The following is a 16,392-nucleotide window of genomic DNA, read 5'->3' as shown; positions in this document are numbered from 1 at the left end:
CGTCAGAATCATATTCCTTGCTCTTCTTCTTCCTTCTGTTCTCATTGTCCCACTGTGGACACTCAGAGATGAAGTGTCCAGTTTTCTTGTACTTGTGACATGTTTTCTTCTTGTAGTCATGAGCAGAAGCTTCATCATTCCTTGAGCTTGATCGTGAAGATTTCCTGAAGCCTTTCTTCTTAGTGAATTTTTGGAACTTCTTCACTAGCATTGCAAGTTCTCTTCCAATGTCTTCAGGATCATCAGAACTGCAGTCAGATTCTTCTTCAGATGAGGAGACAGCTTTTGCCTTCAAGGCACGAGTTCGCCCATAGTTTGGGCCGTAGATATCTCTTTTCTCAGAAAGTTGGAACTCATGTGTGTTGAGCCTCTCAAGTATGTCAGACGGATCGAGTGTCTTGAAATCAGGACGTTCTTGAATCATCAGGGCCAGGATGTCAAATGAACTATCAAGTGATCTCAGCAGCGTCTTGACGATTTCATGTTTGGTGATCTCAGTGGCGCCGAGGGCTTGAAGCTCATTTGTGATGTCAGTGAGCCGGTCAAATGTGTGCTGGACATTCTCATTGTCATTTCGCTTGAAGCGGCTGAAGAGGTTGCGAAGAACACTGATTCTTTGATCTCTCTGGGTTGAGATGCCTTCATTGACCTTTGAGAGCCAGTCCCAGACTAGCTTGGATGTCTTCAAAGCACTCACCACGGCCATACTGTCCTTTGGTCAGATGACCACATATGATATTGTTGGCAGTGGAGTCCAGTTGAGTGAACTTCTTGACATCAGCAGCAGTGACACCTTCTCCAGCCTTGGGAACGCCGTTCTCGACGACATACCATAGGTCGATGTCAATGGCTTCAAGATGCATGCGCATCTTATTCTTCCAGTAGGGATATTCAGTTCCATCGAAGACGGGGCAAGCAGCGGAGACTTTGATTATCCCTGCAGTCGACATAACTAAAACTCCAGGTGGTTAAACCGAATCACACAGAACAAGGGAGCACCTCGCTTTGATACCAATTGAAAGTGCGTTATATCGACTAGAGGGGGGGTGAATAGGCGATTTTTATGAAAGTCTTCAAAACGTGAGAGTTATGAAGACAAACAGTGAAGATTATGCCTATTACTATGCAGCGGAAGTTAGATTACACTGGGCCAGCCATGGTCATGTATTCAATAGAGTGAAAGCGCAGTGACAAACAGCTTCAGTGTAATAAGGATCAGGTAGGAAGAAGTTATGAAGCCAAACAGATCATACATTCATGTTGTGAAGACAAACGGTAAAGCAGGCATGTAATGGCTTCACAATGAATAACTGTAAGTAAAAGGAAGTGAAGATGAAACCAGTGACACGTTGAAGACAATGATTTGTTGGACCAGTTCCAGTTGCTGTGACAACTGTACGTCTGGTTGGAGCGGCTAGGTATTTAAACCAAAGGACACACAGTCCCGGACACCCAGATCCTGAACACACAGTTCAGGACACCAAGTCCTCACCGTATTCTCCTTGAGCTAAGGTCACTTAGTCCTCGCCCAATCACTCTGGTAAGTCTTCAAGGTAGACTCCCAAACCTTCATAGACTTCATTCACTGGCAATCCACAATTTCTCTTGGATGCTCTGAACGCGACGCCTAACCGTCTGGAGGATGCACAGTCCTCAAGTGTAATAAGTCTTCAGATCTCACAGACACGAAGACTTAAGTGATGCCCAATTTACTCTGGCTCTGGGTGGTTAGGGCTTTTCTCCTCACTGGGAATTTTTCTTTCAAAGGCTTCGAGGTGGGTTGCTCTCAAACGACAAAAGCCGTGCACTGAAATCTGAGCAGCCAACCATTTAAGGGTGTGGGGGGTGGACTATTTATAGCCACTTGGCAACCCGACCTGATCTGTCCGAAATGACCCTGGGTCACTAAGGAACTGACACGTGTACCAACGGTCGGATTTCGAACTCACACGGCAACTTTACTTGGGCTACAAGTAAAGCTGACTTGTCTGACTCTGGACAAGATTTTCTCTCATAGGCTTCGCTCGAAGACATAGGATTTGAATTAGGCATCACTTCAGTCATTCTGACTGGTTCTCTTCGACCCCACTTAACAGTACGGTGGTTCCTATGACACAACATGAATGAAATAAAACTACGAAGGATCTAGGTCTTCGAGTTTCAAAAGCTTCATAGGGAGTCTTCTCATGTCATTGTCTTCAATATGAATATCTTCATAAACCACCATTGTCTTCAATGTCTTCGTACATTTTTAGGGGTCATCTCTGGTAGTAAAACCGAATCAATGAGGGACTTCTACCTGTGTTTTCCTGCAATTCTCACAAGCACATTAGTCCCTCAACTAGGTTTGTCGTCAATACTCCAAAACCAACTAGGGGTGGCACTAGATGCACTTACAGTGTGCTGCCGGACAAATTTGTTGTCGGAGGCATTATTGCCAAGCTTCCACCTTCGTGGAACAATTTTTCTACTTCCCTGATACACAAGAGACAGGAGTTTTCCGTTACGGATCTCATTGGTACTCTTGATGTTGAAGAGAAGGCGAGAGCAAAAGACACACGTGCTCGAGTTGCTGAGGGAGCTTCTAGTGCCCACATGGTACAGAAGAAGAACTTCCAGCCCAACAAGTTCAAAAACAACAAGAACAAAACTCAGGGCAAAGGCAAGTTTGATACAAAGAACAAGCCATCACATTCTACCAACTTCAAGAAGAATTCTCATAAGAAGGGGAAGGGACTTTGCCATGTCTGCGGTGATCCTAATCACTGGGCTCCGAAGTGTCCTAACCGCTTTGAGGAGCGCGAACACGAGAAGGGCGGCTTGTCCGCTAATGTTGTCATCGGTGATACTGATATGAAGGAATCAGGGTACGGTATTTTTCCTACCATCCTTTCAGTATTTCAATCCCCTGATTGGTTAATTGACACCGGTGCCAATGTACATGTTTGTGCTGACGCCTCCATGTTTTCTTCTTACCAGGCCACAGGGACTTCTCCCGTGCTGATGGGGAACGGGTCACATGCCATCGTTCGAGGTGTTGGTACGGTCGATCTAAAGTTTACTTCGGGGAAGACCGTGCGTCTGAAGAACGTTCATCATGTGCCGTCCATCAATAAAAATCTCGTTAGCGGTTCCCGTTTATGTCGAGATGGTTTTAAGTTGGTTTTCGAATCCAATAAAGTTGTAATTTCTAAGTGTGGATAATTTGTTGGAAAAGGCTATGAGTGCGGAGGCTTGTTCCGCCTATCTTTGTCAGATATTTGCACTAAAGTTATTAATAATGTTTTCCACAACAATGAGTCTGATATTTGGCATTCACGACTTTGTCACATTAACTTTGGTTGCATGACGCGGCTAGCCAATATGAATTTAATTCCGAAAATCCCTGCTGTCAAAGGCTCTAAGTGCCAAGTATGTGTGCAAGCTAAGCAACCTCGCAAGTCCCATAAGACTGCAGAGGCAAGAGACTTGGCGCCACTAGAGCTTATACATTCTGATCTTTGTGAGATGAATGGCGTGTTGACAAAAGGTGGAAAGAGATACTTCATGACGTTGATTGATGACTCCACTAGATATTGTTATGTGTATCTTCTCAAATCAAAAGATGAGGCTTTGACTTTCTTCAAAAACTATAAAGCTGAGGCAGAGAACCAACTTGATCGAAAAATTAAACGGCTTAGGTCCGATCGTGGTGGAGAGTATTTTTCCAATGAATTTGATCTGTTTTGTGCGGAACATGGTATAATCCATGAGAGGACGCCTCCCTACTCACCCCAGTCAAATGGGGTAGCCGAAAGAAAGAACCGAACTTCTAACTGATATGGTTAACACCATGTTAGACACTTTGGGTCTATCCAAGGAATGGTGGGGGGAGGCGCTAATGACTGCGTGTCATGTCCTAAACCGGGTTCCCACAAAGCATAAGACCATGACTCCATTTGAGGAATGGGAAAGGAAAAGGTTGAAACTCTCTTACCTACGTTCTTGGGGTTGTTTGGCGAAATTCAATATACCAATTCCCAAGAAGCACAAGCTTGGACCAAAAACCGTGGATTGTGTTCTTCTAGGCTATGCTTTTCATAGCATTGGCTATAGATTTTTGATAATAAAATCTGAGGTGTCCGACATGCATGTTGGTACGATTATGGAGTCAAATGATGCAACTTTCTTTGATGACATATTTCCTACTCCATCTAGTGAGGAATTCACTGTAATTCCTGAACCCACCATTGCGATGGAATACGTTGAGAATCCTGTTGAGGGTGACAATGGATCTCCTGTGAGGAGTAAGAGACAGAGGACTGCAAAGTCCTTTGGTGATGATTTCATTGTGTACCTCGTGGATGACACACCCAGGACTATTTCAGAAGCCTATGCATCTTCTGATGCTGACTACTGGAAGGAAGTTGTACGTAGCGAGATGGATTCCATCTTAGCTAACGGTACCTGGGAGATCACTGACCGTCCTTATGGGTGCAAACCTGTAGGATGTAAGTGGGTGTTCAAGAAGAAGCTTAGACCTGATGGTACGATTGAAAAGTACAAGGCACGGCTTGTGGCCAAGGGTTATACCCAGAAAGAAGGTGAAGACTTCTTTGATACTTACTCACCCGTGGCTAGACTGACCACAATTCAGGTGCTACTATCATTGGCTGCCTCACATGGTCTTCTCGTTCATCAAATGGACGTTAAGACAGCTTTCCTCAATGGAAAGTTGAAGGAGGAAATTTACATGGATCAGCCAGATGGTTTTATAGTACCTTGTCAGGAAGGAAAGGTGTGCAAGTTATTAAAGTCTTTATATGGCCTTAAACAAGCTCCGAAGGAGTGGCATGAGAAGTTCGAAAGAACATTAACTGCTGCCGGCTTTGTAGTAAACGATGGTGACAAGTGCGTGTACTATGGTATGGTGGGGGCGAAGGAGTTAGTCTTTGTCTGTATGTCGACGACATATTGATATTTGGAACCAAACTTGATTTAATCAAGGAGGTTAAGGATTTCTTATCGCACTGTTTTGAGATGAAGGATCTAGGAGTAGCTGATGTTATCTTAAACATCAAGCTGTTGAGAGATGAGAATGGTGGGATCACACTGCTTCAGTCTCACTATGTGGAAAAGGTCTTGAGTCGTTTTGGCTATAGCGGCTGCACACCTTCTCCAACTCCATATGATGCTAGTGTGTTGCTTCGAAAGAATCGACGGATTGCTAGAGATCACCTGAGGTATTCTCAGATTATTGGTTCGCTTATGTATTTGGCGAGTGCCACGAGGCCTGACACTCTTTTGCTGCGAGCAAGCTGAGTCGGTTTGTGTCAAAACCGGGAGATGATCATTGGCATGCGCTTGAGAGAGTTATATGCTATTTGAAAGGCACCGCAAGCTGTGGGATTCACTACACCAGGTATCCAAGGGTACTGGAGGGTTATAGTGACTCAAACTGGATTTCTGATGTTGATGAGATAAAGGCCACAAGTGGTTATGTTTTTACACTTGATGGTGGCGTTGTTTCCTGGAAGTCTTGCAAGCAGACCATCTTAATGAGGTCAACTATGGAAGCAGAACTCACAGCATTGGACACTGCCACTGTTGAAGCGGAGTGGCTTCGTGAACTCTTGATGGACTTGCCTATGGTTGAAAAACCAATACCCCCTATCCTGATGAACTGTGATAATCAAACTGTGATCGTCAAGATAAACAGTTTGAAGGACAATATGAAGTCCTCAAGACATGTGAAGAGGAGACTAAAATCTGTCAGAAAATTGAGGAACTCCGGAGTTATTACGTTGGATTATATCCAGACGTCGAAAAACTTGGCAGATCCCTTCACAAAGGGTCTATCACGTAATGTGATAGATAATGCATCGATGGAGATGGGTTTGAGACCCACCGCATGAGTTGTCCATAGTGGTAACCCACTCTATGTGATCGGAGATCGCGTGAAGTAGAAGTGGGAGACAAGTTGTTGGTCAGCTGGGAGGAGAGTATCCCTATGTTAACTATCCCACTCTGTGAAGATGCAATACTCTCCTGATCTGCATGGCAGGTTGATACTTATCTTAATGTGTTCCAAGTGGCTTATTCGGGTAAGCAGAGATGTTGTCCTGCAGAACATCTTCTGAGGAACACACCTATATGAATTTGACTGTTAACGTCGCAGTCTGTGAGAATTGGGTGTTCTCTAATAAATTCATGAAAAGGCCCTGGAGTATGACGTATACGCTCCACCCGCGGGGAAGCCTTGCGGCAGCCTAGTATCGGTCAAGAATTTGTGCGAAACTAGTCTCGCAGAAAACTTGTAGTTCAAGGCATAGTCCACTATTCAAGTTGTGATCTAGTGTAGCATAAATCTCCAAGTGGAAGTTCAACTTCACAGTCTCCACTAAGCACCGGTATATAAACAATGTTTTGGAAACAAATGGTGGAATGTGCCAATGAGACTTTGTGGGGGATTGTTGGAATTTGCTAGTGGGCTTTTGGCCCAAAGCCCAACTAAAATTCTGAAATTCTCTTGGCCCATTCATGCACACATGTGAGTGGAGTGAGTGAGGCTAAAGTTTAGTCCCACCTCATAAGTTGAGAGAGAGTTGCACCTCTTTATAAGGTGAGCTCTCCTACCACTTGTATGAGCATGAGAAGAGGAGACCTACACGCGCGCTCCTCCTCCTCGCTCGTCACGACGCGCCGCGGGTTGCGGGATTGAGCCGAGCCGAGGACAGAGCTATGCACGTTGTCTATATTTTTGCTGCTCAGGAAAAATTAATGAGTCATTAATTAATAATTAACGGACGCGTTAATTACTGAACCGTTTCCGATTTTTTTGGATCGTGATGACTCGGACGTGGGGTTTACTCCCACGACCTACCCGGCTTCGTATGGTTTCTCACCACCGTTCCAGTTCATTGCGCCGCCAAGCAAGTCTTCTCCATCCCTCCTTTCGGCGTGCACCGGGAGAAGGGACAGCAGGCCTCCGGAACCCCGCCTCTCGTGATCCTGTACGGGAGAGGGGCGATCAGGTTTTTGGGGAGCGCACTCGCGCGACTGCTGGCATCGACGACTTCGCGAACGACGACTTCTTCCCCGACCTCGGCAACCTCATCCTCGACGACATGGGTGACAACGTCAACACCGGCGGTGTTGCTTCCGCTGCACCGTATGTGATTCTATCCTTCCTGTTCGAGATCGTGGTACAATTCATGTTTCTAGTATGTGCCCTATATGTGATCTGTTCATCTGCTATGCTAGTTCACATGATTAGTTTAATCTCTGTTGATGTAGTCATGATTTATCATCTGTTTATTCGGATTAAATCTCGTACTAATTTGCTCATATTTCCAACAGGCGGCTCGGGCGAACCCTAGCCGCCGCCGCCCCAGACCCACCCCCCCCTTCTTCCCCGTCGTCACAGTAGGAGGCCAGCGAACGAACCTCACCCGGCGGACGGTGGACGACAGGTTCACCCCGTCTCTCCACGAGGGGATCTCTGGCCGAGACGCGACAGCGCCCCTGTGCACCCGGCGTGGAGGCTGAGTTGGCGCATTCGGGTGGCGCCCTAATGGGATCTCGACAGCGGCAGACCTGGGGTTCTCACCCCAAATCGGTTCTCCTCTAGGTGGTGCGGGGGACCAGTCAACCGACAGCCCTAAGCTATGGTGGGCACGCGCCTTGGTTGCCCTTCTTCACCGACGTTGTTGCTGGACTGCCAGAGGTGTCGGCGTGGTGCCGGATCCGAGCATGGTGGTGGTGGCATCCCCTCTGCCAAGGATGACGAGCCACGTGGTGGGTCCTTGTGGCGGTGCCGGTGGCGGCAGATCTTGGGATCCCGTTCAAGGGGTCGTTGCAGGACGCGCGTTGCAGGCGGAGGTTTCTCAGGCGTCAACGGCGCTTGATGTGGGATCGCGGTGGCAGTTGCCGTTCTATGCCTATAAGCCTCATATTACACTTTCCCTAGGGAACGCTTGACCGCTGTAATAGTTGATTACGAAGTAGTTGTTGCTCCAAAAATGAAAAAACTCAAGCTACAAATAATTAACCAGTCGAGCACATCGATCAGCTGTAACCCAAACAGCTGAAAATAAATTGATCCATAAATAACATGCTCGTGGTCAGCATGTACTTATTCATTCATTATTGAAATAATTATTCGGTCACAAGCACACGACATGCATGCCGAATGCACATCGCTCCTAGCGAGCAAAGCTAGCTAGCCAATGCTAGGAGTGTTCGCGACAGTGTCGACGAAGATGCGGACCCGGTTGCTCCTCCAGTCCGCGAACACCACGGAACAGGCAGGGAGGACTACGGTGTCCGCTTCAGGCATGTCCTTGAGGATGACCTCCCTGACCTCCTCGAGTGACTTCCCCACTAACTCCGGCCATGACGTCTTCTCCTCCCTGGTGGCGGCGACGTCCGGCCAGCTCATCGCCGTCCGTGCGCGCTGCAAAACAGTTAACTGAGATAGTTAGCTAGCTCCTTCCTTCCTCTAGTTAAGGGAATGTATAAAAACAACGCCAGTGCTAGGCATCGAGAGAGGGATCTATGGACTACTTACCGGCTCCTCAATGGAGCTCACTCTGAACTTGATTGATTGATACTAGCTAGTATTTGCATACCTCATGTCATCATCTACATATGTCTATTTATATGGGTGATCTATCACAAGACAGAAGATGAAGATAGGATGCTCTCACATAGTCACATGTATATATGCGACAAGGGCGAACGAAGATAAGATGCTCTTAGACGTGCAGGCGTGGAGGACAAGAGTAATTGTTTTTGCTGCTCAAATTGGCTGCATATGCAGAGAAGATGCTCTCGCACATGCATGCATGCAGCGCAGAGGTGCTAAATTGGTTTGGCGTCATTTGATTACGTATAATAGATGGCGCGTACGATAGCCTAATGACCCTCTTGCCGCAGTGGACATCCTCGTGGTCATTCATTGGCGGCAGGGTAAATCGAGGGCATCTTTTCGTCATCAGCATCGTCCATGAAGATCCACTCCCAGTTGACGCCGCGGTTCTGCACGACGAGGGTCGGTCGGCGACAAACTCGGCAAATGTGGTGTTGGGGCTGACGGCCTTACGACAGGCCGGCGATCACCCGAGACAACAAATTATTGCAAGAGAGAAGACACAGAAGATATGGTAGCGCACAAACATTCTGCCGTACGAACGGCTTTTTTTGTTTTTCTCCTCGAGCACGAACTCGATATCTGCTAGGGCCATTACACAGGAGGCAAGGCAGCAGGCTTTTATATGCGCACGCACTGATGCGCACGCCGCACCTCCGACGCACCCCACTCACCCCCCCCCCTACACACGCACGCACGCACGCGCATACCCCTATGCTCCGCGGTTCACGCCAACTGACACACACACACACATGCATACCCCTATGCTACACACGGACCCACACGATGAGGACCCAGCGTGGCCCGAACCCACCCGACACGCCCAGCGTGCGCCCGCACACGCACTAGACTTGGCCCGCCGTGGCTTGTTACCCAACAATCCCCCCCCCCCCACCTAAGCCACGGCCTAGAGGAGTGTTGGCGTCGCGACCTCCAAGGCGAGAGCTTGCTCTCCTGCCACTGCCTGCAGTTGTAGCAGCAGCCACGCCGCTTCCCTTCACTGCCCGACGCCGTGCTGCCATCGCTGTCATCGTGGGGGTCGAAGTCGCCGCCCTCCTGACGCCGCCGCGCCGCCTACTACGCCGCGGTGAGCATCAGGTGATCACTGTTCCGCTCACCGCTGTCCTGGGTGCGCCGCCGCGCCCGCTCCTCGAATGCCTTCAACCTCTCGAGTGCCTCCTCGAACAGTATTGAGTCGATGTCGAAGAACTGCTCAATCCCGGCCACCGCGGCGAACAGCCGGTCCGGCACGGTATTGAGCAGCCTCCTCACCATCTCCAGATGCCCGAGCGTCTCCCCTAGCCCTGCATACGTCGCCGCCATGCCGCTAATCCGCCTAGCGTACGCATCCAGCTCCTCGCCATCGTGCATCTGCATGCGGTCGAATTCGCCGCAGAGCATTGCGAGCCGCGCCAACTTGACGCGATCGACGCCGACGAACCTCATCTTGAGGCTGTCCCACACATTCCTCGCCACCGGCCTCGTCGCGACCTGCGTCAGCACATCCTTCGACAGCACCCAGAGCAACAATGGCCGAGCCATCTAGGTCTTCTTGTCGTCCATCGCCGTGCCGTCCGCCGGCTCCGCCACACCCCACAGCCCCTGGGCATCAAGGATCGCCTACTCCTTGATCGCCCAGGAGGTGTAGTTCGTTGACGGCAACGGCGGGACGGGCAACAACATCGCGCCACCACTGTACAGGACAAGCGACATGGCCGCCTGCAATAAACCTCCACAACCTGGCTCTGATACCAAATGTTGGGGCTGACTGCCTCACGACAGGCTGACGATCACTGTAGACAAGAAATCACGGCAAGAGAGAAGACATAGATGATATGGTGGCGCACAAACACCCTGCCGCACGGACAACTTTTCAGTTTTTCTCCTCGAGCATGAACTTGATCTGCTAGGGCCATTACACGGGAGGGAGTAGGCTTTATATGCATGCGTCGCCTCCCACACACGCACTCCTCATGTCCCACGCACGGAGCTCGCACACCTGGAGCTCATGCACGGGCCCTACCCGGCCGGATCCAGCGCCCGACACGGTCGCTCCTCCGCGGTTCATGCCAACTAACACACACACACACACACACTGGTAGGAGCTAGGGCCCTACCAGATCTAGGGAGTAGGTTGTAGGGGAAGGAGGGGGAAGTGCGAGGGCTGGTGCGCGGCGGCCGGCGACGTGGCGCCGTCCTTGTGACGGGAGCAGCGGCGGCGAATGCCGGAGGCGGCTAGGGTTTAGGTCTCCTGGCCCCTAAGCGAAGCCGAGCAAATATTGATTGCTTCTTGCTTGATTAGATTGATACATCTCCTCTCTTTATATAGAGAGGTTTACTTGACTCCTAAGCAAATGATCCTAATACGATAAGATAATTGGGCTAAGCCCCTAATTAAGATACTATGCCGGTCATAACACTTCTCCCCGTCTGCACAAACAGCTCGCCCTCGAGCTGTAAGGTGGGGAAGCGCTTGCTGAACTCCTCGAGGTGATCAACCAGCGTCAAACACCTTCGCGACAACTGGGGCGGCAAGGTCGGCAACGACGGCGTCCTCCGGAATGTAGTCTGCAACCGCCAGGTAGAAGAGTCGCGGGCAGGCGTGGGCGGGCGTGTAGGGCTCGTCGCAATTGAAGCACAACCCTTGGCGGCGACGCTCGAGTAGCTCGGCCGACGTGAGCCAGCGGAACGGTCGCGCCGCGGTCGCGGCGAGGGGTGCCGCGGAAGCCTGAACAGTCCTACCCGGAGCGGGATCTGGCCAGGGTAGCGACCCAGTGGCCCGGGACGGTGACTCCTGTTGGACGGCCACCGTGCGGCGCTCGAACGCACGGGCGTAGTACATGGCCGTCTGGATATCCTGGGGTCCCTGAAGCTCCACGTCCATGCGGATGTGATCCGGATGTCCACCGACAAAGAGGTCAGCCCGCTGCTGCGCCGTCACACCCGACGCGTGGCATGCCACGGCCTGGAAACGATCGGCGAAGTCCTGAACAGTGGAGGTGAAGGGAAGGCGGCCTAGCTCCGCCAGGCGGCTCCCGCGGATCGGGGGCCCAAAACGAAGGAGGCAAAGCTCGCGGAAGCGCTCCCAAGGGGGCATGCTGCCCTCGTCCTGCTCGAGGGCGTAGTACCAGGTCTGGGCTGCACCGCGGAGGTGGTAGGATGCCAGCCAAGTGCGCTCCGACGCGAGCGTGCACTGTCCACGGAAAAACTGCTCACACTGGTTGAGCCAGTTAATCGGGTCCTCCGTGCCGTCATAAGTGGCGAAGTCGATCTTGGCAAACCGTGGCGGCGTCTGCGTCGGCGCACCATGGCCGACCGGCTCGGCAATGCGGAGCAGTGATGATGACGGCGCCCGGTCAACGGTGGGGAGACCGACATAGGCCCCCGCGGAGCCGGACGAGGCCCCAGACTGCAGCGTGGGTACCGGTGAGTCCCCGGCCTCCGTGTAAACTGGCGGTGGCGACGTCCCGGTTAGCCAGGCCGGGATCTGGGACGGTGATGGCGGAAACCGGACCTGCTGGATCGGGAGGCCTCCCGGTGTGGACTGGCCCAGTCCGGAGCTGGGCGGCGGCGATGGAAGCTGGACCGGCGCGGGCGGCGCGGTTGGCATGGCTGGGGCCGGCACGGGCCAGTGCGGCGCTGGGGCAGGCGCGGAAGGCGCCGCGAGAATCGGTGCGGGCCACTGTGGCCAGGACGGCATTGGGGCGGGTGGCGGCTGGAACGACGGATGGGCCCCGATGATTGCCGTGGGTACCGAGTACCAGGGCAGGTGCAGCAGCGGCGGAGGCGGCCCGCTGGGGTGCCCCGCCTGGAACGGCGGCAGCAGTGGCCCGCCCATTGCAGGCACGCCCTGGGACGGCCACGGCAGCGCGGGGTGGCCGTAGGCGGCGGTAGTCGCAGCCGGCGGAGGTGCAGGCGGCCCCGGCAGGTATAGATAGATGCCCTGGACGGCCATCACGAGATCCTGCAAGATGCTGGTGACTTCTTCCGGCGTGAAAACAGCAGTTGTCGGTAGGGCTGGACACGAGCCGAGCCGAGCCGAGTTCGGTTCGAGCCTGGATTTGGCTCGCCATGAACGAGCCATGCTCGGCTCGGCTCGCTAGTTGAACGAGCCCGCATCTGGAGGCTCGGCTCGTCTTGCCTATGGCTCGGTCCAGCCCGAGCAGCTCGTTTTGCCTCTGGAGGCTGGGTGCGTGGGCGTACGGGCGCCTCAGGCGAGGTTGGCTTGACGGCGTTGAGGGGAGCACGACGAAGACGTGCCGGCGTGGCGAGGTCGGGCGTCTGGTGCGTCGAACGCAGGTGGCTAGCCTCCGTAGCAGTTGATCTTGCTTCCTCTCGTACGTGTGCATCCAGCCAACTCCAGGATTCAATCAACATGCTTCAAGTTTTGTACTTGTGTCCAAGAATCAATCAACAGGCTGGTGATGCGTGCGTGCGCTGCGGCCGCTGGATGCGCTTGTGCGTGCCGACGCCGGTGGCAGGATGCGTCGTGGTGGCATGCAGGAAATAGCTTGGCGAGAAGCATGGGGCGGCGGCGGCGAACCCTAGCGGGAGGAGACAGTGGAGACGACGCGACTCGCTGGGTTAGGCTGGTTGCGCTCCTCTGCTGGGCTGTGTGATTGCGTCGCGTTCTGGGCTTCGGCTTCGGACGAGCCACCGAGCTGGACCGGGCCAAAACAGGCTCGGCTCGGTCGGCCAACGGGCCCATTTCACGTGGCTCGGCTCAGCCTATTTAGCTCTCGGGCCGAGCTGAGTCGGGCCGAGCTGGAGCGAGCTCCGAGCCGAGCCCATTAGCCCGTTCGGACGTCCAGCCCTAGTTGTCGGCGCAGCGGAGGTGACCGGGGCCGGCGGCGTGGGGGAACCGGCAGTGGTGAGCGGTGCGATGGTGATGATTGGCAGCAGCGGCGTTGGCGTTGACGAAGACATGATCGAGCCCGAGTCTCTGGATACCAAATTGGTAGGAGCTAGGGCCCTACCGGATCTAGGGCGTAGGTTGTAGGGTGACCTGCTCAGCCAAAGTGCAGATTTATGTCCATCCTATACAATTTTTTTTACCTAGCCTCTTGCACTGTAGCGTCTAGACCAGTAGTATGGTGCCTCAAGATCACTCTTGGCACCAGGTCTGCACACGCTCTAATTACTGCTGCAGCCTACACAGGAGGACTTCGAGACACAGACCGGCAACATGGACACTGACAATATGAAAGCAATGATCTATTTTCAACAGGGCAGGCACATAGTACCCCAGAACAGACAAACAGCTAGCGTATCTTCTATTCTACATCTACAGAGAGAGCTGCCAAAGAAAATTTGATAATCACTGTTGGCTACAACATTTTCAGGTCTCGTGTTCATCCACCTTCCAAAAAAGTTCTTGTTGGTTTTAGAAGTTTAGGTTTCAATGCCGGCGAATAAATAAAGAAGCCCAGCTGGTCGACGCTGAGATTTAGCAATAATCACACAATGAGGCTGCCACCAAGGCGTCAAACTGCTGCTAACACAAAGAGATTGGTTGATATTTACTGGCACCCACTAGATAATTACTAGGTTCACTTCTTCCTCCTTTTCCATGGGCACCAAGTCTTAGAGAGACTATGAGTTGTAGTACTCATTGCCACAAATATATATACTTGTGTTGGTGCTACTGCAATGCTAAGTAAATGGATTACTACTAATTACTGACACTCTTTTTATACTAGACTAAATGGGCCTGCTCTATCTCATGGTTGGCTACTACTACCCTAGAGACACAGAAAGAGCTCTTGTCGCTCGCTGCTTCATATAGTCAGCAAGACTGCGATAATCCCAGAAAAACAATGAAAAAACTTCAATAAGGAGCAGTCTAAAACAAAAGAAATGGTTGCGAGTTTCTTATGGGTTTCAGCCCTAGCCTCCCCCAACTTGTTTGGGACTAAAGGCTTTGTTGTTGTTGTAATCAACACCCTAATGCTACCCTGTGGTTTGCTTGTTCAGATATCTGGTGATCACGAGCAGTTGGACACGATTCACCGGTAGGTTTCTTATTGCTATGTTATCAGACTGAATCTTGTACTAAAACTAGACTATGTTTTCCTATGAGACAATGAGGAATGTGGATTTCAAGGCCCTATTGGCTCGATTATACATACTACCGGAGAAGAAAGCAATCAAGTCAACACATTCAACTTTACCAATCAAAGAAAGCATATGTAATTTTGTTTCCGTACCTTTGCTTGGAAGAACTGGTGTTGACCTTCTGAATCAAACGCATAGCTTGTGCTTGTGCTCGTGAGGATTGCCTCCTCTCATGTCCAGCAGGACCAACTGCATCACAAGGTACACAGAGAAAAGAAACAAATGTCAGGTTGAATCACACCACGCCAAGATTTTCTTGAAGGAGGTTAGATCAAGAAACGAGAGTTGGGGGACAAAACAAACAAACAAACAAACCTGACATTGTGGACGAGAGCTGCGCAACATCCGCCCACAAGCATGCCGGGGCGTTGAAGAAAGGGTCGACAAGACAAGAACTCAGTGCACGCCCAGCCGCCCACCCATGGACCATCTCATGGCATGGTGCGAATCAAGGACACAACATCTGAACCTTGGGCGGATGCACGCCTAATGTACTCGTTGTGGGTTGGCTTAAGCAGGAGAGAGGAGGAGGAGCAAGGCGTGGGGGAAAGATCGAGCGGCGGTAGCAACGGGCTGGCCATTTATAGAGAAGACCGTGTACGGCTTGGCGAGCATTGAGCAAGCGAGGAGCGAGGAGGGACGTCGGATGGGAGTCTGATCCGCGTGAGGCGTGACGGAGCCAATGGGCACAAAGGGAGGGATGGAGGAATCTAGGGAGGCGGAGTAATGATCGATTGAGGAGAAGACGGAAAGTGCCTGGTTTCTAGGCCGGGGGGCGATCAAGAGAATCAATCAATGGACGAAGTTTTGATACATTTCCCTCCCTAAATTAGCGCCAAGTAGTTAGTTCCCATATCACGTCAGATCCGTATCATCCCTTGTCTATCCAAACAACCTAGCGTCTGCTTCCAGCTAAGAGTTTGTTATGGCGTCGCCCTATTCTTCAGCTACAGCCTTGCATGGCCAACGTGCAAAGGAGGTTACGGTGGATTAGTTTCTCTGGCCCTATACAGTATGGGTGTTTGTCTCACGTGTATCCTCTCTATCTCTCTCTGTCTCAAGTGCCTCTCTGTTTATTTAAGTAGGATTGTCAATCACGTCAGATCTTGGGGGGCAGTTTCCAATCACTTCCTAGTAGCTGATTAATTAGGATTGTGAATAACGTCACATCTTTGAGTAACAAACTTGTATTGCTTCCTACTAAGTAGGATATGACTAGAGAAAATTGATCACTTCGCTAGTACATAGTATATTCTATATAACAGAAAGATAAGATTCGACCGATTCAACAGTGTGTTGTGCTGTGCTCCAAATTGAGTAGAATGATGATCAGAACAACCTATCAAACTGAAGCATCAACAAGACTCAAAAGTAATTCTCACATGGTAATTAACACATACCTCAGTTCGATTATCTTTCTTCTTCTCACATAATTGGGAAAAATTAGCAAAGTCATTAATATTTTAATTTCATTGTTAAGTTGGGAGGACAAGAACAAGAAGACTGGCTGCTTCCAATTGGTTGAGCCAAAGAATACATCTTGTTTACATACATACAAACAAACACCAGGTAAAGAAGTCAAGTCAGTTTCTAGTGGTACATTTGAAAACACACACTTGCTTTTCAAAAATCATCACACGGTTCATACC

General features: G+C 51.0%; 1 protein-coding gene and 1 long non-coding RNA gene across 2 annotated transcripts; both read right to left on the bottom strand.

Annotated features, from left to right (window-relative positions):
• Window positions 1–8,076: 8,076 nt before the first annotated feature.
• LOC125540307 lies at window positions 8,077–9,284 on the bottom strand. Its single transcript, XR_007297277.1, has 2 exons — window positions 8,549–9,284; window positions 8,077–8,434 (listed from the first exon to the last, which is right to left on the bottom strand). It is a non-coding gene; the product is annotated as an uncharacterized LOC125540307 (long non-coding RNA).
• A 1,642-nt stretch (window positions 9,285–10,926) lies between these two features.
• Window positions 10,927–15,593, bottom strand: LOC125540230. Its single transcript, XM_048703838.1, has 2 exons — window positions 15,059–15,593; window positions 10,927–14,932 (listed from the first exon to the last, which is right to left on the bottom strand). Exon 2 carries the CDS (start codon window positions 12,711–12,713, stop codon window positions 11,124–11,126), a length of 1,590 nt encoding a protein of 529 aa, XP_048559795.1. The 5' UTR covers window positions 12,714–14,932; window positions 15,059–15,593; the 3' UTR covers window positions 10,927–11,123.
• Window positions 15,594–16,392: the final 799 nt, after the last annotated feature.

This window comes from Triticum urartu, chromosome 1, assembly GCF_003073215.2.
Source record: "Triticum urartu cultivar G1812 chromosome 1, Tu2.1, whole genome shotgun sequence".
Lineage (NCBI taxonomy): Eukaryota > Viridiplantae > Streptophyta > Magnoliopsida > Poales > Poaceae > Triticum > Triticum urartu.
Note: the sequence above shows the minus strand (reverse complement) of the source record. Positions and strands in the feature narration are given on the sequence as shown.